Source organism: Condylura cristata, unplaced genomic scaffold (genome assembly GCF_000260355.1).
Source record: "Condylura cristata isolate star-nosed mole 26May11 unplaced genomic scaffold, ConCri1.0 scaffold00025, whole genome shotgun sequence".
NCBI lineage: Eukaryota > Metazoa > Chordata > Mammalia > Eulipotyphla > Talpidae > Condylura > Condylura cristata.
Window position 1 is genome coordinate 24706873 of NW_004567126.1, and position 25532 is coordinate 24732404.

The 25532-nt window shown below is 41.3% G+C and overlaps 1 protein-coding gene across 8 annotated transcripts in view; it reads left to right on the top strand.

Annotated features, from left to right (window-relative positions):
- Positions 1–25532, top strand: part of PPP2R1B (protein phosphatase 2, regulatory subunit A, beta) — a 44195-nt gene that overhangs the window by 7845 nt on the left and 10818 nt on the right. For 4 of the 8 annotated variants that reach the window (XM_012729587.1, XM_012729588.1, XM_012729589.1 and 1 more), the window contains exons 2-15: positions 865–955; positions 1341–1441; positions 5002–5234; positions 5523–5670; positions 10419–10574; positions 11250–11364; positions 11776–11846; positions 12740–12874; positions 13682–13855; positions 16200–16260; positions 19316–19470; positions 19913–20055; positions 20413–20504; positions 24629–24741. In XM_012729587.1, the coding sequence (XP_012585041.1) occupies positions 865–955; positions 1341–1441; positions 5002–5234; positions 5523–5670; positions 10419–10574; positions 11250–11364; positions 11776–11846; positions 12740–12874; positions 13682–13855; positions 16200–16260; positions 19316–19470; positions 19913–20055; positions 20413–20504; positions 24629–24741 (1788 nt within the window). Of the gene's footprint in view, positions 1–28; positions 47–864; positions 956–1340; positions 1442–5001; positions 5235–5522; positions 5671–10418; positions 10575–11249; positions 11365–11775; positions 11847–12739; positions 12875–13681; positions 13856–16199; positions 16261–19315; positions 19471–19912; positions 20056–20412; positions 20505–20909; positions 23149–24628; positions 24742–25532 lie in introns of those variants that run through there. The other 4 variants (XM_012729592.1, XM_012729591.1, XM_004689276.2 and 1 more) reach the window with 3 other exon arrangements.

The window sequence follows — 25532 nt, forward strand, 5'->3', positions numbered from 1 at the left end:
CCCGATCGCGGTTTTAATCGACGAGCTCCGCAATGAGGATGTGCAGGTACTGGAGTCAGACTGAGAAGCCGGTGCGGGCCCGGCCGAGCGCGTGGTAGGGAAGAGGGCAGGCCGGCATCGTGTGGGCAGGCCTGGGGTTTGAAAGAGCGGGACTCCGGCAGAAACTTGACGGGGAGGCGGGCAGCGACCGGAGAGGCTGTGGGGCCCGGCCCGGCCCTCTCCTGCGCCCCTCCTTCACAGCCCGGAGGGCCGGCGCGGCTGCCCCCCGGGTCCTGGCGGTTGTGGAGAACCGGCTTCGCTCCCGGGCCCCGAGTGGGGTGGGAGCGCGGCGTCCCGCCCGGGGCTGGTCTCTGGTGAGAGGCGGGCGGGACGGAGGCGGCGGGCCGCGCGGGGCTGGAGCGGGCGGCAGGGATGGCGGAGGGCCCTTTGGAGTGCAGGTGAATGAATGCCTTGGAAACTGGCCCGGCTTGTTGGGTAGAAAAAGGGTGGGATGGCTTATTAACCCAGGGGAGTCGTTGTTATCAGCTCTGATGGAACTTTTCTTTGAAAAGCCAGGAGTTGTAATCCAACCGTTTCACCTGCTTCATCACTGCCCAAGTGCTCTCTTTTTCAAGTTGGCTAACTTCCTGGGTATTGTGTGCTCTTTCATTCATTTCTTGAATGGGCCCTTTCAGAGTGCTTCTGAGAAATCTGCCTTTGGGTAATGAAGCCCCACTTTACACTGCTCCTGAGGCTCCTTACAGAGCAAATTCTAAGTGGAAGGTTACCCCAATGTCATTATCACCCATTTTCAGCTGTTGTCTTTTGATCTAGATCACAACTGTTTCTTAACCTCGGTTTTCTTTCCACTTTCTTCTATTATAGCTCCGTCTCAACAGTATTAAGAAATTATCAACAATTGCTCTGGCACTTGGAGTAGAAAGGACTCGAACTGAGTTGCTGCCATTCCTTACAGGTATGTGAAGCTTTGCTGAAAGGCATGGACATTCCTGTTTTCCAGTGACTTCCAAAACTGGAAATACTAACTTAAGTACTAAAACTAAACCTGGTGCCTTCTGTGCAAAAGAAAAAGGACAGAATCTATTGTAATGAGGCCTCACATACTCAGACTTACCCATTTAGCTAATAAGTGAAGTAATTGATATAAAATGATGAATTGCTAATTCATTCTGCAAAGGAAATCCAGGTAGACTGTTGATGGACAAGGAAGAAAATGCTGTTGGGATTGTGACAGGACCATTATATTAGTTACTTATGATGGAGTCTTTTCCTCATTTGTGAGTGTCCAGCTCTGGGCCAGCTGTCCTTGTTGATGAATACCCTCTTGTTGTCATTTCCAGATACAATTTATGATGAAGATGAAGTACTGTTAGCTCTTGCTGAGCAGCTGGGAAATTTTACAGGCTTAGTGGGAGGACCTGACTTCGCTCACTGTTTGTTGGTGAGTATTTGTACGCTTTCCTGAGCCTTTCCTGCTGGAACTTTTGCAGTATTAATGATACATTGTGTGGCTTAGGCATACTGGAACATTTTTTAATGCAAATCTTTCTCTTTTTGAATTGCTAGCCACACACAGTGTTAACTATAATGTAGGCACTTTGGACTCTGCTAGCATTTTTCTTATTTTGTCTGACTGTGATCAAAAACTTCTTCCTTTTCTTTGTCTCTGAAGACTTATCTGGTACTTTAGAGGTTAGGAAGAAAAGAATTTGTATGTTTTTGCTTATGCTATTTTGACCCCAAACTGGAGAGCAACACTTATCCACCAGTATCTTAACCGTATAAACACTTTTTTTTGTCATTAATAGTAACTTTTTAAAATTACTATTATTGATATTACTGTTACTGAAGTATCACCATAGCTCTCCCATCACCAGAGCATCTCACAGCCTTCCCCCTAAGTCCTGTTTCAATAGCCCTGTCCCCCTTTCTCACCCCACCCCTTCTTCCAAGGGTTGGTGTTAAGGTTTGACCCTTTGTTTGATTTTTTTTTATATTCCACCTATAAATAACACCATCCAGTATTTATTGTAAGCATAACTTTTGCTTACAACTTTGTGAATTTGATAAGTTCTGTTCAATTTAGTCGACATTTATTAGAGCCTGTTGTGTTATTGGCATTAAAGTTAAATGTTAAAGAAGACCATTGTGGCTAGAGTAAGGTCTCTGTCTTTATATGTCAGAAAATAATTATTGTACAATGTTAGATGGCACAGTAGAAGCACATGTGAGGTACTCAAATAATAATTAAGTAGACTTCTTTTTTTTTTATTTGAACTCTAAAATGTGCTTTCTCTGTATGCAATAAGAATTGTATCTTCTCAGATCTCAAATTAAATTTTATAAATGAAAACATGAGCCAGAATTGGTTATATATACATATAAGCTGCTCTTAATGATTTACAAAATGGGCAATTGTGCTCACTATCCCCTCAGGATGCTCCCAGCTCTGAAAATATACAGTCTTAATTAGGTAGACTTCTTAGGAAACAATGTGTGAATTTGGATTTGAAGAACGCCTCCATATAGCAGTTGGACAGGATGGGGTATATACTTCAGGGCTTTGAACACTGTTGGTATGATGCTTACTCTCGCCATTTCAGTCTCTGTCTCCAATCTTTCCATGGAACTCCAGTTATCGAGAAAGTAGATGTACCTATCCACTTACTCTGTATAATCTGTCTGCCTGTGATTTTTCTGCTTCGATGTCAGACAGATATTTCGAGTTTAACATGCCTAAAACAGAACTGTTTTTATCTGTAAGTATGTCGTTTATGTCTTTCATTTAGTTGCCTGTCACAGTACGTGACATCACCATCTATCCAGTTGCTCAGGTCAAAGGCTAGAAAATATTTTTGAATCTTTCTCTCATTTCCTACATCTAATCCATTAGTACCTTCTGTGGACTTGTCTATTTTAAATCATTCTACTCTCCTCCATCCACACTACCACTTACCTAGTTTTTTTTTTCTCTAGTCTTTCCAAACCACAGGATCTTTCCTTTTAATTACTACAGGAACTTCATAACTGGTTGCCTTCCTTTCTTGCCTCCCACGCCGCCCCTGCAGCTCACTGTTTATACAACAGGTGGATCACACCCTGCCGTGGCTCTCAGACAGTCTACCTTTGCTTGTACTACAGCTTACAAGACCCTTCTTGACCTACCTCTGTGAGCTTACCTCATGCCAGTACCCAGGGGAGCTTTGTTCCACTCACATTGGTTTGCTTTTAGTTCTCTGGTTATTATTGTCTTGAGATGTTTGCCCTAGGTATTCCATCTAATAAAATGTTCTTTTGAGGTTTCTGTGGCTGACTCCTTGTCATTCAGATTTCAACTTTAATGCATCTTTTCAAAGAGGTCTTCCCTTGCCACCCAACCTGAAATTGTCTCTTTGTCACCTTCTATCATGTCATCCTATTCTGTTTCTTTAAGAGTACTCATCACCATCTAATTGTTGTCTTGGTTAGTTACCTTCCTCCATAGAATGTACGCTTCACTGGAGCAAGGAACCTGTTTGCCTTGTTTCTTCTGTATCGGCAGCACTAGACTACCACAATAATTATTGCAGAGTGAGTTTCAGAGGCTTAGAAGACCAAGCAGGTTTGGTTGCAGAAGTAAAAGGTATTGGGGCTGGAGCAGGCAAAAGAATGGTAGGGGCAGTAGGAAAGGGCTTGCAGAAGGCAGAGTTCAGATCAAGAGACAATCCTTACGCGGTTTTCAGGAGGTTGGCCTTGTCATATAGTAGTGACGGATGGATGACCCATTGGTAATGCTTGAGAGGAAGCTGGAGAGGGCAAGGGACACACCAGGAATGGGCGTTATAGAGAAAACAGTTGCTTTTCAGGTGGCTTCTTACATACTTTCTAGGAAAACAGTACTTCCCGCCTCTGTGTATCCAAATTTTTGAAATGTATTACGACGTAAGTAGACTTCTTTCCTTTAATCCATTATATTTTTGTTTCACTCTCTTGATTATGCATGTGGATTTGTCTTTCATATTTGTGGCTCTTAGCAGATCTGAATTGACCACGACCAAATGTAAGCCCAGAAAGGAAGCAATCAAAAGAACCAGCCTCTTCTTTTCATTAGGTCATGTCGTGTTCACGTACTGGCTAGTCTTCTGAGCAACCTATTTTGTGTCCTCTGTCTCTAAAGCTGTTCTCTGTACACTTCTTAAACTGCTCTGTTTTAAACTCCTGCTCTATGCTTGAATTATGGGAAGCCTCTGGGTGTATTCTGCCTTTAAAGATTCGATTAATGTGGTTGAAGGGGAGGAGCTAGGGGCTTGTGGTTGCTCCAAAGCCTGGGCTCAGGTAGCCCGACAACAGTGCTGTGCCAAGTGTCGGTTGTGTTGGGTTCTTACTTTTTTTTTTAAAGATTTATTTATTTGTGCATACAGAACTGGGGTACAGGCCAGAGGTGCAGGGGCGATGAGAGGATTCACCAGAGACAGAGTGGGGAACAGAACAGGCTGACTGAGGGAATGCACTGCTGAGGGGAGCAGCGGGCGGCAGGTCAGGAGAGGTCCGCTGCGCCCTGTGGGTCACCTTCAGGGCTGGGGATTGAACTCACGCTGAAGTAGTTTTAGCTTCTTAGTGCTGTGCTTTAACCCACTGCGCCACCAGGGAGTGCTGGGTTCTTACTCTTAAGGAAATAATGCACGATCCGTCTGGATTGGGCTACATGTCTTCTAAACTTAGTGAGTCAGCTCACAATAATATTAATACTGTGTCAAGTCTCTTCCACTGTGTCATTTGTAGACACCATCTGGGAATTGCCATCTGGGACATGAGATCTTGGCTGTCCTACAGAAGTCGTGTCTTCAGGTTGGACACACCATATGTTATCACTGTGTGAACTGAAAGTAACCATTTGGTGTGATGTAGCTAACATTCTGGTTACATGTACCCCCTCCCTTCAGTCATTTTAAAAGGTGATAATCTGTATCTAACCTGATTCAGTAAGTTTTTTCCTTTGGTTTTCCTTTTTGGTCTATTCAGCCTCCTCTGGAAAGTCTGGCGACCGTGGAAGAGACTGTGGTTCGAGACAAGGCTGTGGAGTCGCTGAGGCAGATCTCCCAGGAGCATACTACTGTTGCGCTGGAAGCGCATTTTGTACCTCTGGTGAAACGCCTGGCGAGTGGGGATTGGTTCACGTCTCGCACATCTGCATGTGGTTTGTTCAGCGTTTGCTACCCCAGGGCTTCAAATGCTGTCAAAGCAGAAATTAGACAGTAAGATACAGCTTTTTTTTTTTCAATTATTGGGGTTTTGGGAACTCATAACTAGCATTTTACTCGGCTCCCTGTTCCAGTGATTGGCTGATAGCAGGAGGGCAGGATTGTTGACAGCACTTTTTATCATGCAATTGTATATACCAGTGAGTTTGTCTTTGTTACTTGTTGGCATAAACACCTAAACACTGATGCTGTAAGAGAAAACGTCTAAACGGCCATCTGTGTGTTGTTGGGGAGTGTTTTAATCAGTGTTATTTGATAGGAAATACCTTCGTTTTGCTACAGGCATTTCCGTTCCTTATGCTCAGATGATACACCGATGGTACGACGTGCTGCTGCTTCCAAATTGGGTGAATTTGCAAAAGTTCTGGAATTAGACAGTGTGAAAAGCGAAATTGTCCCATTATTCACTAATCTAGCATCAGATGAACAGGTAAGTTGACTTAATATATAAGGTACACAGATAGATAGGCTCCTCTTTAACATTTCTTTGGAGGCTTTGGTTCTTGCGTTAGGATCCTTTATGCGAAATTAATACTTAATTCTGGCCAGTATAAAGTTTAATGTGACCCATTTTGTCCTTCTTTCTTCACCAGACCTGATTTTCATGTTAGCAACAGTTAAAAGAAGGGGGGAGTCAAGGAGGAGAGTGAGACCCAAAATTACGAAGGAGGGCCAGTGCTGCTTGAAAGGGAGCGTAGCTTTGCGCACTGCGTGCTGGATTGTGATGTGGGCGAGTAGTGTTGTCATTTTTGATTTTTGGATAAAAAAGTGTAGCATATTTTAGGAAAGCTGTTTGATCTTCTGCATCTTACATATGTGTATAGAGGATGACTTTGGATAGTATTCATTTTAAATCCAGGATCTAGGTTGCCTCTTGAAGAAATAACAATAAAAATAACAACAAACACCTAAGAAAAGTACTTAAATCTTCCTTAACCTATTTGAAGTGTTAAAATGTATACCAGAGTAATTTGGCCCTCACAATAGACACAGAAAGTTGAAGTTACTTGCTTAAGGTTTGTCCTTAGCAATGGTGGATTTGGGATACAAATGAAAGCTCTTTGGCTCTCTGGTCATGGCCTTCACAGTGAAGCTGTTTTCTGAGTTTCTGGACTCTAGAAAAAGACTCATTTTTTTGTTTATTATTTTTTATTTATTTACTTACGCATACAGAACTGGGATACAGGCCAGAGGTGCAGGGGCTGTGAGGATTCACCAGAGACAGAGTGGGGAGTAGAACAGGCTGACTGATGAAATACACTGCTGAGGGGAGCAGTGGGTGGGTCAGGTGGGAATCGAACTCATGCTAAAGTGGCTTTAGCTTCTTAGTGCTGTGCTTTAACGTGGTGCGCCACCAGGGAGGGCCCATTTTGGGTTTTTAACTTCCCTAGTACCTGCCCTAGGACCAAGAACACCAGAAACATGTAGTCTCATTTTGAGATTCTAAATGTAAAGATGGTTAATTTTACTTCCAAAATAATTTTTCAAATTTATTAAAGTAACAGTGGTGTGAAGCCCTTCAGGAATTACCAGAGATAATGTTATCCTGAACCTATCATTTATGAAAGGAGGTGGCACTCCTCCACTCCCTCCCTCCTACACCTTCCACCCTTAACCAACACTTTATCTTGAATTTTATGTTAATCACCTCCTTCTCTCTACATTTTTTACCCAAAAATTATAATTTAAAGAGCACTATCCATTGAAATATATTGTAAGCTACCTATTTAAATTTTCTGGTAGCCGCATTTTAAAAAGTAAAAAGCAGGTGACGATTTTATTGAACCCAGTAAATCCAGAGTAATATTACATGAACTTTTGGCACTGGCTAGATTGTAAGTATTGAGAACCCACTTGGATGTAGAGGTAGTGCAGTGCAGGTGCAGGTCTTCCTTGGGAATGTTGTTGAGTATCTTTCCCATGATATATATTTTTTTAATTTTTTAAAATTTATTTATTTATGCATACAGAACTGGGGTACCAGCCAGAGGTTCAGGGGGTTGAGAGGATTCACCAGAGACAGAGTAGGGAGAACAGGTTGATTGACGAAGTACACTGCTGAGGGGAGCAGTGGGTGGGTCAAGAGAGGTCTGCTGCGCCATGCGGGTCACCTCCAGGGCCGGGGATGGAACTCATGTTGAAGTGGCTGTAGCTTCTTAGTGCTGCGCTTTAACCCGCAGGGAGGGCCTCCCATGATATAATTTTAACATTTCTCTTTGTCCTTTGTATTTTCTGAATATTGATAATTGTATCTTCCAAGCTTTCTATAAATAGCCAAATAGTGAGTATTTTGTTTTTTTTTTTAAACTAATCAATTATTTTAAAGATTTATTTTACTTATTTACACATATAAGAGCTGGGCTGTAGGCCAGAGAGGATTCACCACAGAGTGGGGGCAGAATAGGCAGATTGACTGAAATACACTGCTGAGGGGAACAGCGTGTAAGACTGGAGAGGTCTGCTGCGCCATGTGGGTAATTCCCTGTTTGGGGATCGAACTTGTGCTGCAGTGGCTACAGATAGCTTCATACTTCTGAGACTAAAGTCCTTGTGTGACCAGGGAGGCGCCAGCATTTTAGACTTTGTAGGCCAGACAGCTTCTGTTGTACTACTGAGTGCTGCTGGCATAGCATAGAAGTGCCACATACCAACTAATAGACTTCGTGGTGTACTAACAAAACTTTATTTACATAAATTAGCTGCCTCCTGAATTTAGCTGATATTTGCCCTAACAGAAGGGCTTACTGAGATTTAAATTTGATATTTTTGGGGCGATAAGATTATTTAAATACTTGAAAGTGTGCTTTTTATCAATAGACATGTCTAGTTGTGGGAATAGTAGCAACTGTTGCTCAAAAAATATTAAGTGCTTAATTGTGAAATATGTGACCATATATTTCCTCAAGCCACTAACAGCATGCTAGTTTGACCTATCTATTCATTGAAAAAAAAAATTTTGAGTATCTATGACATATTGGGACACAGTTTTTATACTGGGATACAGTGTTAAGCAAGTCATGCAGGGACCCTGCTGTCAGGAGAACTTAGATTTAATGAAAGGGAATAGATAATAAAAACATTAATAGAGAAAATATTCTAGGGAAATATTGATGATGAAAATAAAGGGGGATAACATAATAGGGAATGATTAGTGGGCATTTCTGTAGACTGACTAGCTAGAGAAGGACTGTGAGGGGGTGACAAAATCTGAGACATTAAAGAAAAATGCCAGCCTCCCCTTTTCCTAGAGTTTTTAAGCTCTAGGAAAAGAGAATTCTAGAAAGAAATGAGCCTTATGTATGTAGGCCCTAAGTTAGAACCTTAAGATATGGTGGACATAAAGAGGACTCCGAGAGATGTTGGGTGGATTATGGTGTCATTGCTGAGATGGAAAAGATTCTGGGAGGAGGAGCCAGGTTTTAGGGAGAAAATCAGGAGTTCTAGAAAATAAGTAATTGATTAATTTAATAAATATTTATCGGTATACAATTTTCGTAGATGGTAATCGTTCCATGATTTAGCATTATTTTCTGAACCCCCAAAAAATCTGTATACATACTACCAAGAACCTACTTCTTTTTTCCCGTTAGTCTGCCGTTAGTCTGTTTATTTGGGTATGGGGTTCTCTTTGGCATGTAATACGTCATTGTTGGTCTACAGTTTTTTAAATTTGTAGCATTTTGAAAATTAGAGTCACTGTTACCTTTCATGTGTATGCCTGTGCATATGTGTATATATACACATATACATATGTATGCTTTTGTGTGAAGTATGTAATTGTGTGTGTACATATATACTTACATGCTATTGCTTTTGTCCTGTTTTTCCTGAGTGCTCATATTTTTACATAATTCTGCTTTTACGTATGAATTGATGATTCCCAAATTTGTATCTCTATTCCAGATTGCTGACTGATTATCTAATTCTTTATTTCCACTTGTTCAAAGGGCATAAAGTTGTCATATTGATACTTGGCAGTTTGTTTGGAAAGCTGAGTTCATTCTACACCTTTCTAAGTTTTTCTGCTGTTTTTTCCTAGGCTTGACTACCTCAGAGTTATTCTGTCTTTGATTATCAATATTTAGATTCAGTGTTTTTCTTAATTACCAGCTTTAAACTTTTTTCTATTTATTTCCAAGTCATCATCTCATGCTTGAACTCCTGCTACTGTACTCCCAAACTGTGTATTTTAAAAATGGGGAGCTTCCTAAATGATTCCCTTCCCCTTTATTCTCTTTCTCTAATCTATTTTAAAAACTTGTTACAAGTATAGTTTTCATTTAATCTTTCAATTTCCTATTATAGTGAGGCTTTGAAGATATCTTTAAAAAGTTCTTGTTTTCATTTAATCTTAACATTTTCATTAATAAAGACTGTACTAACTGCTGTTCTTTGGTTTCTATCTTTATTGCTTTGAGATGCCATTCTAAGCAAAGGGAACAGCTATTTCAAGACAAACACAAAACTGTACATAGTGTGTGTGGGTTTTATTTTAATATATTAAAGAACATTTTAACCTTGTTCTTAGAAACTATGAAGACTGTACATTTACATAATTTGGACACAGACTCTAGGAAACAGAATCACCCACTTAATTCCTTCTCCATGGTCTGGTCACCTAGAAATGTGGTGTTAGCAGCTGTGATGGTTGCTTGTCACCTGATGTTATTTCTAATCTGTGTGTTCATCATAGGCTACTTTCCCTTCCATAAAAATAGGGGGTTCTTTTTTCACATTGAGGCCTGTTCTGAGCCCTATACTCTGTGCCAAGCCGTCTTTTGACAGCGCCCATTTGGTGTGGTTCACTTTCCTCTTTGTTGTCAGAGAAGACCTGTGACTGCGTCTTTTCCTTCTATTTGTCTCATCACCAGATCTTCACCCACTCACCCAAGTGACTGCACATGATTCACAGATCTTCTGAGAATTGGGATGCTAGATATTTCACTTACTCCTTTTTTCCTCATGGAAACAATTCAGTACCTGTAATAAAGGTCTTAGAAGCAGGGTTTCTGTTTGCTTTTCATACATTCTAACCTTTGGCCCTGTAAGTCTCTCTAGGCCAAACACTCTTGAGCTAGGGGATCTGTCTTTGTTTTTGTCTTTGTCACGTAGAGTACTACCTAGTGCCTGTGGCTCTTAGCAGATAGTGTTTGACAGACAGAAATTTTGTCCCTTTAGGATTCAGTGCGCCTCCTAGCTGTGGAAGCTTGTGTCAGTATTGCCCAGTTACTGTCTCAGGAAGACCTGGAGGCCTTGGTGATGCCTACACTTCGACAAGCTGCCGAAGATAAATCCTGGCGAGTTCGCTATATGGTAGCTGACAAATTTTCAGAGGTAAAGTTTTTGTGCTGATAATTTTTAAATGTTAAATTAGAATAACCAGAAAAGTAAAGTAAGTCACCAGTTTGCTATCGTACCAAACGTTTCTGAATGAATTCTGAAGTGTTAGTGATAAAATACTTGGCACACAGAGGAGGGAGCAGGTTGTGAAAAGGAGGTCTACCTGTGGTGTTGCCATTTCTTCCATTGTCCGTCTGTCTTCTGGTGCCTTGTCGGGACTCAGTATCTGGAGCTTCACTACCTCTGTGGTCCTAGGAGCGACTACAAGGAGGGGAGAATTTGCCATTTTCAGTAGAAAACGAATGGCGGTTACTAATTTTGGTGATTGTTTTAGAGCTGTGTTCTGGATTTGCTGCACCTTTCTTTATAGTAAGACACCAGCTGCTTACGAAACAGGACCTTTTAGTTCATCCATGAAGCAGTTATGAAGAGGATCATTTTAAAAAGTGCAGTCTCAAAAAAAAAAAAAAAAAAAAGTGCAGTCTCTAAAAAGTCAAACTCTTGAACTCAACATACTAGATATGTTTGTAAATTTATGATATAAATCCTTACTGCCCCTTCTTTGAAATATTAAAAAAAAAAGACATACTTGAAGATTACATTGTTTTGTTCTGTTCATGGTAATTATTTTGTTAGTGTGTATTAAAACTTGCACAAATTCTTTTACAGCTCCAGAAAGCTGTGGGTCCTAAAATCACCCAAAGTGACCTCATCCCCGCCTTTCAGAACCTGCTTAAAGACTGTGAAGCTGAAGTACGAGCAGCTGCTGCCCACAAAGTCAAAGGTAAAGCAGTCGTTTACACTGTAGCTGTGCCTGCATCTGGATGCATTTTTGGTGTCAATTTTGCGTGTTCATTGTTCTGGAATATGTTTAAAAAAAACCAAAAAAACATGATTTCAATGGTAGAAATGTCACATTGTTGTACAAAATTGCCTCCTCTATTTTTAAAACCAAATTGCTATTTATCCTGTTTCTGTTTTAAAATGTGCCATTTTAGTTTAGATTGATGTGATATACACGGCATGTAGGTGGACTAAAATGTGTGTTACGAATAAGAGCCATCCCCCTCACCCCTTGCCCTGCCTGGGGGAGCTCATTTGCTTAAGCTGATGATTTCACTTGCAGCTGTTGGTCTACCTGACTGACTCTAAAAGGCCTTATGTGATGTCATTTTTTTCTTTGTATTTCTTTTAGAACTTTGTGAGAATTTGCCTACTGAAGGTAGAGAGACCATAATTATGAATCAAATTCTGCCTTATATAAAGGTAAATCTAACTATTTTTTTGTTTCACCTTGTTCTATATCAAGATAAGTCTGACCTTAATTTTGTTATCTTAAAGCTTTCTTAGTTTAAAGGTAGTTGAGTGCTTTACCTTGAAAACTGTCTTTACTTATTCATTTATTAAAAATATTTTTTTTATTTTGTAGAAGTAGAGGTATAGGCCAGAAATGGGGGAAGTTGAGGGGATTCTCCAGAGGTAGAATAGGGAGCAGAATAGGTGGACTTACTGAAATATACTGTGGAGGGGAGCAGTGTGCGAAACAAGAGAGGTCTGCCATGTCGTGTGGGTCAGGTCCCTGACCGGGGATAGAACTCAGGCCACAGCGGTGATAGCACTGAGACTTAGACCTACAAGGAGGCCCAAACTATCTTAGTGTAGAGGTAGGTGAATGTGTGACATTGATATATATCACTTGCTAGTGCTTTATGATAGTATGATAGTAAATTGTTCTTTGGTGTATAGGTTCTTTTTTTTTTTTTAAAGATTTATTTATTTGTACAGAACTGGGGTACAGGCCAGAGATGTGGAGGGTGAGAGGATTCACCAGAGACAGTGGGGATCAGAACAGGCTGACTGACTTAGTACACTGCTGAGGGGAGCAGCAGGCGGGTCAGGGGAGGTCTGCCACGCCATGTGGTCACCTCCAGGGCAGGCGGGGATCAAACTCATGCGGAAGTGGCTTAAGCTTCTTTGTGCTGTGCTTTAACCCGCTGCGCCACCTGGGAGAGCCAGTGTATAGGTTCTTACAGATGGCCTGAGGATTGGTTGTCAGCTAACCAGTATTGAAACACTTCTGTCTTTTGAATTCTTTGGGAGATGGTATGGAAGTTTCTTTTGATTTAAAATAAAGCCTTTTAATTTTGATTTTATTTTAGGAATTAGTATCTGACACAAATCAACATGTCAAATCGGCTCTAGCTTCTGTAATTATGGGATTGTCTACCATTCTGGGCAAAGAAAATACCATTGAACATCTTCTACCTCTTTTTTTAGCTCAGTTAAAGGATGAGGTGAGTCTGGTCCAAACTCTATTGCTTTTAATAGTCACAGGTTTATTTTGGCTTTGGTTTTGAGTTTCACTAAAATAAAATCTAAAGCAGGGATGAAGAGGTTAAAAAAGTAATTTTTTAAAAAGATTTGTTTATGCATACAAGAGCTGGGGTATAGGCCAGGGGTCTGGGGGTTGGAGAAGATTCACCAGAGACAGAGTAGGGAGCAGAACAGGTGGGTTGACTGAAATACACTGCTGAGCGTGAGATAGGAACAGTCTGCCACTCCATGTGGGTCAGCGCCATGTGGGTCTGTGCTTGGACAGGGAGCGTCTTAACGCTTGTTTCAAAATTTCTTTTATTTAAATTTATAATAGCATCAAAATTATAGTGTTAGCCAACATTTGTAAATACGTTGAGCCAGGCATAGTCATATGTGTTAGAACATGTAATTACCACCGTAATCTTAGGAGATAAATGTTATTTTTATCCCCATTTTACAAATGAGGAAGGTGAGGCACAAGAGATAAAATATCTCACAGCCCCATCTCTGGCACGCCTAGGGTTTGAATGCGTGTAGTTTGATTCCAGAGCTTGCACTTTACCACTCTGTCATTGAAAATTCTGGTGAAATCTGTCACATTTATGTGTTTTGAATTACTGGTTCTCATAAAGTATTTCAGTCAGTACTGCACTTTTCTTCACCATAGTTAATACTTTGTTATTTTAAAGTGTATTTGGCAGTTTTTACTTCATCATGACAGTGAGACAGCATTGGGTAGAGAGCTTGATTCTTACATGTGTCCTTTTGGGGCTGTGTGCTTGCAGTGTCCTGAAGTTCGTTTGAATATCATCTCCAATTTGGATTGTGTAAATGAAGTGATCGGAATTCGCCAGCTCTCTCAGTCTCTCCTTCCTGCCATTGTGGAGCTGGCTGAGGATGCCAAGTGGAGGGTCCGGCTGGCTATCATCGAGTATATGCCACTGCTGGCGGGCCAGCTGGTGAGTACCAGTGCTCTGTGACCGAAGGATCGTGTCAGTGGAGAGGACGGGCCATGAGTAGGAGACTTAGTTTCACTAGTGTGTGAGCTTCTGTTAAAAAGGAGTTATCCACATTTTACCTCACCAATGCCACCTAAAAGCAAAACCTTAAAAATACATAATTACTTTCTTGGTACTTGTAACATTGATTTTGTGATGTTTATATCTCTGTGGCTTCAGGAATGTTTACCTGAAAGGAAAAGGGAATATGATTTCCAGATAAGTTGGTTTCTATTTTGGCTCAGGGCGGTTTCCTTGTTTGCCTACATTCTGAGCAAAATATCCCTGGTTACCACTTTCCCTAAATTCAGGTTAAAGGAAGTCTAATCACCATATACAAGAGGACTATTGAAGTTGTGTATACTGGCATTTTGACTAAAGTCCCTATTAGCACATTACCATTATTGTGCCATTATTATCGTTATTATTGAGAGTTTCCAGAATAATTTGACTGTAGGTAGTGTCATGCTAACTAAAACGCCATTGCTGGGCTTCATAGGCCTCTTTTTTTAGAGGGGCCCAGGACAGATCTACATTTGGTATGAATGTACCCTGTTGGTAGCACTTAAAACAATGGATTGTAGCTGTGAGATGGTCAGAATCTAATTGGGGAAACAGACAAGTGATCCCTTGTCGGGCAGGATCTGTGTCCATTGTTTTAGTTCCATGGCTCACCATAGTGTCTGATACTCATCAGGCACTGACATTTGTCAGTTGAATAAATGAGTGTTTGAATAGTGTTTGAGAAAGCTCACACTAGTGTGTCAGTTTACAGCTAACATTGCAGTGTCCCCCTCTCCAACCCTACTTCATCTCTTTTAGATCGTAGCGTGGGGGATATATTTTTTCTTTTCTTGAACCACTGACTTTGTATTGTGAATCTGGCATATTTCATTTGTGAATGCATGTTGTGCAAGTCTGTGGCATTAGAGGTTTTATATAATTTGAAGTGCTCCATTTTCAAAATGAATGCCAGAGATACCAGTACATAGCTAACAAGAGCGGTGATGTCTGTCACACTTTCCTTTGTCTTTCCCAAATGCTGAGGGTCATCTCTTCACTGGTGATTGTCATGGATCTTGTCTTCAGAGTTAACTAACTTGCTGATGACTGAAACAAGTACTCAGGGGAGAGAGTGAATTTTAGTGTCATGTCTTTTTTGTTTTAAGACGTATTTTTACTTATTTATGCATACAAGAGCTGGGGTATATGCAGAGGCATGGGCATGGGGCCGGGGTGGGGGGCGGTGAGAGAATTCATCAGAGACAGAGTAGGAAGCAGCAGGCGAGACAGGAGAGGTCTCCTGTGCCATGTGGGTCACCTCCCTGGCCAGGGATCCAACTTACGCTGTAGTGGCTGGTGATATAGCTTGCTGAGACTTTAATCTCTGCACCACCAGAATGCACTTTACTGTCATGTCTTTTAGCTTCTGTTCTTTCTAGATATGAAGGTTTGCAAAAGATGACTTTGACTAGCTCATACCTGACTGGCAAGGGACATGCATGAGCCATCAGCATTTTATTATATACCTTTGACTTCTTGTTAAAGTCCTTTTATCTTATTAAATCACTGTTTTCAAAGCACTGAAACTTACATTACATTTCTTTGTTTAAAATATGTAATGAACTTCTTAGGATGTAAAAAAGCAAAAGAATGTAGACCTCAAAAAGGGGGCACTAGGAAAGCATGTAGCACAGCGCCCTTCCATTGGTCCCAAGTGCCATTGGCTCCAGGAGCTTGTCACCAGCCTGTGCTGACGTGGCTCCTGGTGAAAGAAGGAGCAGAGCCAAGAGAGCCAGGGCGGTGTCACCTGTGCCTGTGATGAGGCCACTTCACCCGAGTCTGGTGCCTGCTTCCTTCTGCCTCTGCTTTCCCTCATTCCAGGAAAGTCCATTTCTTCATCTTAAAGGATTTATTTTGATTGTAATAAAAAAGGGGAAAAGTATTAAGGATCATTAGTATTATTAAAAGATCTTTTCCTAGGTAATTCATTTTTACAGATAATCTAGAGATGTCTTGGACGACTTTCCGTGCTCATCTGCAGTGTTGTATCTGGCTCCTGGCCACTTCGCAGGGCCTGTATTGTGTCACTTAGGTTTTTCTTTAGGATTTTTATCCAATGAAATGGATTTATAGTCTGTAAATCAAATTCTTTGGCATTCTTGTTCTTCTTTCTCATGAATTCAGCTTATTTGAATACAAGTTTTTTTTTTTTAATTCATAGAGCACTTTGTTATAATTTTAATAGGCCATCTTGATTTCTGTACTTGGAGAGGCATTTTAATGGTTTCTTCTGTATCCATAGGGTGTGGAATTCTTTGATGAAAAGCTGAATTCTTTATGTATGGCCTGGCTTGTGGACCATGGTGAGTAGATCATTACAGTGACTACTATGGAAGGACCATGTTTTTGCATATACCCTGTTTTGTTCATATATTTACTTTTTAGAAGGATCCTAATCTTAGTAGTTATTTTGCCATACCAGTGTGGAGGTGAAGAAAGGCTTTAATTAAATGACCACTTAACTTCATGCAAACACAATTTGACTTTCCTACTTTTTGCCAGATTTTCCTGTTTTAAATTTTTAATTTTTCCATTAAATAATCTCTTTGGCCTATTTCTCACTCTATTACATTATCCTCAGACCAAGTCGACACATCACAGGAAAGGATTCTTCTGTTAGAAAAGTAAATATATTCTGCTGGATATTTATTTATTTATTTATTTTAAAGAGTTTTTCTTATGCATACAAGAGTTGGGATACATTTTATATTTATGCATACAGAGGTGCAGTGGGTTTGAGGATTCAGAGACAGATTGGAGAACAGAACAGGCAGATGGACTGCTGAGGGGAGCAGCGGGGAGACAGGAGGGGTCTGCTGCCCCATGTGGGTCACCTCTCTGGTGGGAGCTCAATCTCTGGCTGCAGGGACTGGTGACAGCTTCTTAGTGCTGTGCTTTCACCTGTTGCACCACCAGGAGGGCCCTCTGGTGGGTATATTTAGTGCTTAGCTGGAATGACCCATACCATTCCAACGGGTCTTTCTATACTTCTTTTGAAAACTGATTTTCTAGATTAAGATAATTTATTTGAGAACTTTTCTGTCGTGTTGTTCCATGGAGAATTACATTCCTAGCACCCTTTTATCCCACAAATTAATTATTACTTCCTCTTTTCTCTGATTTCTTTCTTCCAAACTGGAAAAAAGCTGTTTGTGTGTCTGTCTCTCTTTTGGCAACAGCATACTAAAATGGGTACTGTTGTTATTATTTGAACCAATGAAATGTCAGCTCTGAAGTTGTCCTGTACTAACTCACCGGTTTTCTTATTTTGTATTGGTTTTTTCAATAACTGCTATTTAGTGGCCACTGGTCAGTTAAATTTTTGAAATATCTCCCTGGCTATTAAACTACTGAAAGAATATTGTGGAAAATCCAAAGGAACATAGGGAAAAAAGTACCATTCACCTCTAATCCTGTTGTTGAGTAGGCAGCATTGATGAGGAGGAGAAATGTAGAAAGGGATTTATTTTTTGTTAGCAAAACAAGCAAGTATCAAAGCAAATGAATTAATAGAGAGTATGTTAGACATTCAGAGAGACCTTGCAAGTCAGCCAGACCTTGAGGGGTAAGGGAAAGAGGGAAAGATGGGGAGTGAGAGACAAAACAAGGAGAGAAAACAGGCAAAACTGTGGAATGGTTTGCATTCTTTTGACAACAAAACTGAGGGGAGCCAAGAACACAGTAGGCATCTGGCCACGTGGAGCCTAGTGCAGTTGAGGTCTGGTCAAGGCTGAGCTGTGCTTGTTTGTCTCTAGTTGCTCTGAGAGGTCCCTTCTTTATGGTAATGGCCTTGGGAGAGGAAATGTCTCAAGCAAATTAACAAAGAGAACTAGAGAAGACACACATGCTGTCGTTATCTCCATCGGGAGAGGAGCTTGGGGGAGGTTTCCTGTGGATGGGATGAAGAGAGAGATGTGCATTATGGGTAAAACAGCTAACTTAAACTTGTTTCTTAGAGGGTGTTCACCTAAAAACTTCAGTTAGGTTTTATTGGTGATAGATAATAAGATTTTTTTGACTGTGAAACAGACCTGCATGATGAGAAGAATAAGAATTCATTAACATCACCCTAAATTTGTTATCAAAACTGAAATTTTGAGTCTTATGAAATAAAGTAGCACCAGGCATGTGGTGTTTAATAACTAATTGTTTTCGTTTTATTTTTGAAGATTTTTTTTTTTTTTGAATTTAATTTATGTGGGATAGAGGCCAGAGGTGCAGGGGGTGAGAGGATTCACCAGAGACAGAATGGGGGGCAGAACAGACAGACTGACTGAAACAGAGGTCTGCTGTGCCATGTGGGTCAGCTCCGGGGTGGGGATCGAACTCATGCAGCAGTGGCTGGTTACAGCTTGATAGTGCTGAGCCTTTAACCCCTGTACCACCAGAGAGGCCCTATAGTAACTAATTGTCGAGAAGATAGTAGCTCAGGCTTTATTCATCTAGATCTGTCTTTGATGTGAATGATCTTATAGGGAAATACTAGATTTTAAAGTAGGCTCATTTATTCACAGAAGTGAATTGACATATTGTCTTAACATAAAAGCTTTTAATGGAAAAGAGGTGAGCTGGCCTGAAGTTTTTATCTTGGCCAGCAGTTTGTTGTGTAGATGGCGTCATTGACCTTTTTGTGATCTTGCTGCCTTTGCCCCCAGCTGTTCTGCCATTGCTGGAATAGTCTTGATCCAGCAGGTCTCAGCTTTGCTTTAAAACCCCACCGTTATTTTTCTTATCAGGCCTGAATTTAGCCTGCAAGATGCTCTGTGATCTGGATCTACCCTAACTGTCCAGCCTAGAGTGTCACAGTCTTCTGGGTACATTTTTTGCCCTTCCAGAAAATTTCCCCTCTTCTCTTTTGTTTCCACAAATCCTCCTTAACCTGGGGGTCCTGTGCAAGACCTTTTTCCCTTGAAGCCTCCCCAGGCTTTCCTATTTCCTCTGCTGTAATCTCCTACAGCTCTCACAGTCTTGTAAATTACATACTTAATTATAGTCAGCCTTAGACATTTTGGAGTGTGCTATTTTTCATTTCTCTGATGGTGTCTCATCTTTGAAGGAAAATGTCTTATATATTCCTTTTGTAACACTTAGCACATAATAGGCACTCACATTTACTAACCATTGATATCTCTGATGAGCTCCTTACCTTCTTTATTCCTCGGGTACATTACACATTTTGAAACTGTAATATGACCATGTCAATATATTATGAGTCGTAGCTGGGCACGTTTCCCTTTGTGGTGTGGTGAAATTTGGAGTGTGTTTGTAGAGAAGTTTTGGTCTTTGATGCTGTAAGAAACAGGTTATATTTGTAATGCAAACAGCAGGGCATTTATTCTGCTGCCTTCTCTTTTCTAGTGTATGCCATTCGTGAAGCTGCCACCAACAACCTCATGAAACTAGTTCAGAAATTTGGCACAGAGTGGGCTCAGAATGCTATCGTCCCCAAGGTGTTAGTGATGGCAGATGACCCTAATTACTTGCATAGAATGACCACTTTATTCTGCATTAATGTAAGTATCTGATAGCTGTTACCAAGTTCAGGTGTTAAGACAGTTATGCAGGTTGTATTTCTAAGTTCTGAAGTATCTTCTATTTGAAATCGATATCTCACTGGTTAATTTGGACAGTTAGTAGTTGAGAGAATATGTGGTTTCAATTCATATTAAAATCTATACTAATTAGTCAGTTGTGAATTCTGGACTAATTCTGTGATTCTTTGTTACTTCACATCCCTTATTCATGTGCTTGTATTAGAAACAGTGTTCTGCTGGGCAATATTTATAAAAATTTGTTGTGTTAGCTTTAGCTTTTGGAATGTTTTATTTTATTTTTTAAAAAGATTTATTTATTTCCTCATACAGAACTGGAGTACAGGCCAGAGATGCGGTAGGTGAGAGGGGAATGTTTTAAAAGATAAAAGTCCTCAGTGTGTTTCCTTATTTCCTCTCCTAGGCACTGTCTGAAGCCTGTGGTCAAGAAATAACCACCAAGCAAATGCTGCCCATTGTATTGAAGATGGCGGGAGACCAGGTAGCAAATGTCCGTTTCAATGTGGCCAAATCTCTACAGAAAATTGGACCAATTCTAGACACTGAGTAAGATTTTTAGTATTATCCTTGTTTCTAAAGTTGATTAAAATATTTGCTTGATAGAAGGGAGTCATAGCTAAAATAAAGTTTAGCAGTTTTCCAGTTTACCTGTGATTTGGGTTGTTTAAAAAAATTACATCCTTTTTGAAGGGCGTCCACTTTGAGGTTTTTGTTTCAGCTCTGTGTATGTTGAGATGGTGGAAGCTAATTCTGCTGAGAACTTTAGAAATTATTTAGTACTTGTCAGATTTATATAATAGTTGTTTTAAATTGTCCTTAATTTTAAACTTCATAAAATTACCATAGAGGATACATACCATGTAGTATCTCACTGATCCTGAAGACAACCCTGTTGGCTTTTAGTGCTTTGCAGGAGGAAGTTAAGCCGGTACTACAGAAATTAGGTCAGGACGAAGATATGGATGTCAAATACTTCGCACAAGAAGCTATAAGTGGTATGTGTCCGTTTCTTGCCTTGCAGTCTGCTTCGGTGGACAGAGTGTGTGGGGGCTGGGTGATAGCAGAGGGGAGGCGGGGGGATGGTGAGTCCCTGGGATGCTTGTGCCAGTCTTAGGGTAGAACCTTCTTGGCCTGTTATTCTCTCATTAGCAAGCAGGCCGTTTTCTGTTTCATGACTAGGGCTCTGTGGGAATGTGATTCTTAGTGGTAAGAATAGTTGTCCTATGGCTTTTGGTCAGTATTGACAGTTTGACTTTTGACTTGGTGGGGAGAGTGAAGAAACTGACCACGACAAGGTTATAGTCTCATACTTTTGGATCATTGTTGTCATGCTGAATATTCACATAGATAGTTCATGAACTTTCTGTACCACTAACTTGATTTTGTTTGGAATTTTCCAGTGCTTGCATTGGCATAATGAGGAACAGCAGGGAAAAGACTTTACTAAATTCTTATCACAGATTCTAGTAAAGTGTTCTTAAACTGGGTGGAGAAAAAATATGGAAAACCTTCAAGACCTCATCCGAGCAAATGGCAGCAGCTTACAAGAAATCAAATCTGTGACTTGATTCTCTCTAAAGATGAACGGGACTGTGTTTTACTCATTTTCCTTATTGAGATTATTATATTTAAACTCTTTGTGTGTTATGAACAATTCCTGACACTTGGTACAATCATTTCTTCATTGTCTCTAATGATTTATCGGACCATTTGGGCGCCTGCATCCTCATGATTGATCAGGTCTTGGCCACTTAATATTTTCCACCAAGGCTCGGTGGGTTTAGACCCAGTGATGGAGCAGAGTGATGCTCTTGATGTTTGTACACACCCACGTCTGCATTATTCCAAAGTTTAATGTACATGATTTTAGAGTAACTTATTTCAGAAACATCCATTGGGAGACATGGTGAGATTTGCCTGTAGCGAAAGTCACATTTTCCTGACTAGTGATGGTATCCATCAGAATCTCACACGAAAGGGGACTGTGGGTGCTCAGGGTTCATGTATTGGCTGTTTTTGTTGTTATTTGCTTGATTTTGACTGCAATCATGTCATTCTGAAACTTGAGGTGTGCAGGTGTATTTGCTGCTAACTTGTGATGTTGTTTCAGCAGCTCGCTCCTGTGACTGCATTCCTGTCTCGCTCTCTCTGCAGACTTGCAGGAGTGTTTCCTAAGAAGCTGCTCTTGTAGTTTTGCATTTCTCATAAGTTCAGGAACTGCTGGCATCATGTGAGGATTTCCTGCTCTTTACCTGGTTCTGCTTCTAGGTGTGAGCTTTGGCCCTTGCTCCACTGGATCTTGCTTTCCCAGCAAGCTTCGTCACTAAGATTTTGGTATGAGCAGGTGCTGGAATCTTATCATTTGAAATGTTTGTTTTCTGCTTTTACAGTAAAACCTCATTAATTCCTCCTAGAATTTAAGTTAGAGTTAAGCTGAAGGGGTTGTTGAACACAGTAGTAGTCCAAGAGAACCTATTGTGTCTGAGCTAAGCCGATTGAAAGCTGTTTAAAAAGTGCACATTCACTAGTTGACGGGCCACTTCCTATTAATCACTCTTTTCAGTTACATTAAAATAGCTTCAAGAGGATCTTTTTAAACATGCAATTTACTCTTCATCCTGAAATATATAATCATAAGTATTTCATGGAGCACCCATTTTTCTTCTAAGTGTACTTATATTTCCCACCTAATTCAAACTCTCCTTGTTTCCCCTTATGAATGTTAATTAATGAGGTTTTATTGTAGGTTATATTTTCTCATAGTGCAACTTACTGTGTAGTTTGCATTTTGGTTTTTGAATTGTTTGTTTGGCTTACAACCTCTCTTGAGCCCAGTGAGTCCCCTGTTCTGTCTTATGAAGGCCCAGAGATTCCTATCAAACTTTGTCATTGAACCACTACAAAAACCGAACTGGACCAAATACGTTGTGACGCTTGTCTTAACTTAGAGAAACAGAACATCTTAAATCAGAAATGATCTTCCTGCAATTAAAACTGTTAAATTTTACCTTTAAAATTTTTTTCTATTATGTCATTTTTTTTGGCTAAGCATCAAGCCAATCCTTATTTTAATGTCTTGACTATGTGCTCCTTATTTTAATATCTTGACTGTGTGCTCTCCCATTTTAATATTGGCTCATGTTTAGTTTGTATGACCTGCAGGTCATACTGCTCTTCATTGAGTTTCATACTTGAGACTGTCTTGATCCTTGCACAGCCATTGTTTGGCTCCTTGGTCTGAAAGGCTGTTGGTTCTGGGGTAGATGCATCCCAGCGTACCCTCCTGGGGGGGCCCTGTGCATGTCCTTTCCATCCTGACTATGATAGAGGGCAGACAGCGAGCCCTTGGGTTCTCAGGCCTGGGGCAGGTAGCTGTCTTTTGGAGGCGACTTGGTTTTTTTCCCCTGACTTAAACATGAAGGGAGTCCCTTTTGTTATTTTCCAGAAGACTTGTTCTTTGGTGTACAACTGTTATTTCCCCCATGGGTTAGTTTTCCTTTATTTCACTAGCTTGTAAGCTCCAGGAGCTCTGTAAGGGTGGGTATTTTAAATATTGTGTGTTTTGTCTTCTGCTGTATCACCAGCTTTTTGAACAGTGACTGGTGTGCTTAGTAGGTGCTCAATAAAAATGTGTTCACGAATTTCTAAATTCTGTCCTCTGATGTGTTGGGTACATGAAATGAGTCATTAATGATTCCAAGCTGATTCATCCTCCACCGACACAATGAAAGGGTTTTGCAGATCTTAGAAATGAACTTCACGTGGCCCTTTTCTACTCCCCTGTCTTAAGCCACGGTTGCATCTGGATTCATATGATTGCCTTGAACATTGTAGTTTTTCCTCCTAGGCAGTTAACCCTAGTTGTTGCCATTGACTAGGAAAGCATAGCAAGGATCTACCGGAATCTACTATTCAGCCTAATGCCAATAAAAATGTCTCCTCCACAGTGGAATTCACCTCACTATTACAGTGTGGTGAGCTTTACCCCTCAAGATGCCAGATCTTGTTTCTTTATGCTGCCAAGAAGCCTATGCACCTAAACATGGACCCTGTTTCATAAACAGGTTAATGTGTGGTTTCCAGTGAGGTTTGTTGAAATCATAATGACTTCTCAGCTCCTGGAAGTACCACAGCATAGCCATTGTGACGCAAGGGCTGGGGTCTTTGCTGGACACTTTGTCCTGACCGGCAGGACAGCAACCTGACCTTTAGCCAGGCATCCGGGAACCTGCATTCATCTCCTCCAGGGACATGTGTGATTCCCAATTCACTGGTTATGTAGGGCAGCATTTTCTTGTTTCTGTCCTGTCAATTAGGCACTGCCTTGTCACTGAGTTAAAAGTCTGGTGCTTTCCTGTAGGCGCACACTGGGTCCACGCCCCGAAGGATGGCAGGGTGGGGTTGCCAAACAAGTTGGGTGTTTGTCCTACCTTCTTGCCTTTTACTTAAATTCCTCTGGCACTTTTATCTCAAAGCCACCTATTGCTTCACTGCTTGGATATGTCTGTCACCTTGTTCTTGGCTTAACAGATGAAGTGATAAGGTCTGATGTTATGTAATTGTTTCCTTCTTTTCTCTCAGTTTCTGCTTCCCGTTCAGTTCCTTGCTCTCTCTGTTGCCTTACATCTCTCCTGTTGTGCTCCTAGTTTCACTCTTCCTTGTTTGCCTCCATGAGCCTGCTTTTCCCAGGAAATTACATAATGTTGAGAGGGAAATCTGGAGGATGAAGGGAGTTTAATTACCCTGAGCAGAAAAACCAAGTCAATTATTTCTCCAGAGTTGTCCTCTTAAATTAATGTTTTCAGTTCTGAAAGGATCTGGGTCTTTCCTGTCTGCTACAGGCCATCAGTGACCAAGAATGGGGGAAGCGCCCAGCTGGCATCTTAAGGTTCTGTGGGGTGGCGCTTCCTCTGGTATTTGAGGGAGAGGCACCCTTGGCCAGGCTGTGGGGTGGAGCGGGTCTCTGGAGCACACAGGGGTCCTATGCTTTATGTTCGGGCACTTCCCCATTCTGGCGTGGGCACCATGGAGTGCATTCTGCTAGGAACAAGAAGCCCCGGGGAGTGGGTAGGTGGGGTGGCCCTCCAGGGACAGTTACAGTGCTGCTGTCTATCCCTAGTGGTGGCTCAAAGGCTGAGGAAGCTAGATTTTCCTGTGAAGGACAGTGACGAGCCCCGTGCCCCTGGGGCTGACAAGAACCGCTTCCTGAGACCCAGAGAGGACACTGGGAAGGTAAGTGCTACTGAGGCCGAGGCTGAGACCTCCCCTCTCCTAGGATAAAGTGTGGGCAGAGGGCTGCCAGCCTGGCCTGTTGGAGCAGGTGATGTAGAGTGGACCTTGAGCTCTGTCCCTAAGAGACGGAGTTAGGGGCCTGAGCCTAAGGTTGGTTAGGGCCCAGACAGTGTGTTTCTAAATCCTGTTGCCCTGTTTTACATACTTTCTTCTAGAAATGCCTTCTGAGGGCTTGGGTGGGCTCTGCGGAGTTCTGTGGCTTGAGTTCTTTCCCCTCCCCCAGGTCAGAGACAGGGAGATCCACCCAGAGGACATACGGATGATTTGGTGAATAGTCGGGCCATGCCCACTTACCTCACAGAATACACAAATGCGATCTCTACAGTGCCTCCCAGGTCATTATTCCACTCGAGGAAAAAAGCATTTCTGTCCATTTCACTGAGTGTTGTAGGGGCCCCGTGTGACGCCACTTGAGCAGGAGTGCAGAAGTCTGCAGCACATGGGTGCTGGCCACGGCCCTGGGGCAGCCGGGCGATTTCCAGTGCCCAGATGGGTTCAGACAGCAGCCCCACGAGGCCGGCTGATGTCAGACTGTATTTGGTTTATTTGGGAGGATTCACTGTAGTCATGCCCACTCCAGTGGGTTTGTTTGGTGAAGAACCTAAAATCAGGAAGTTTGCTAAGTGTCCATGACTTCATTTTATGTCAACTTGAGACCATGAGCACTGTTTCCTGTTGTAGACTTTGCATTTTCATTCTAGAGTATCCTCCATGCCTGGGTGCTGAGCTGT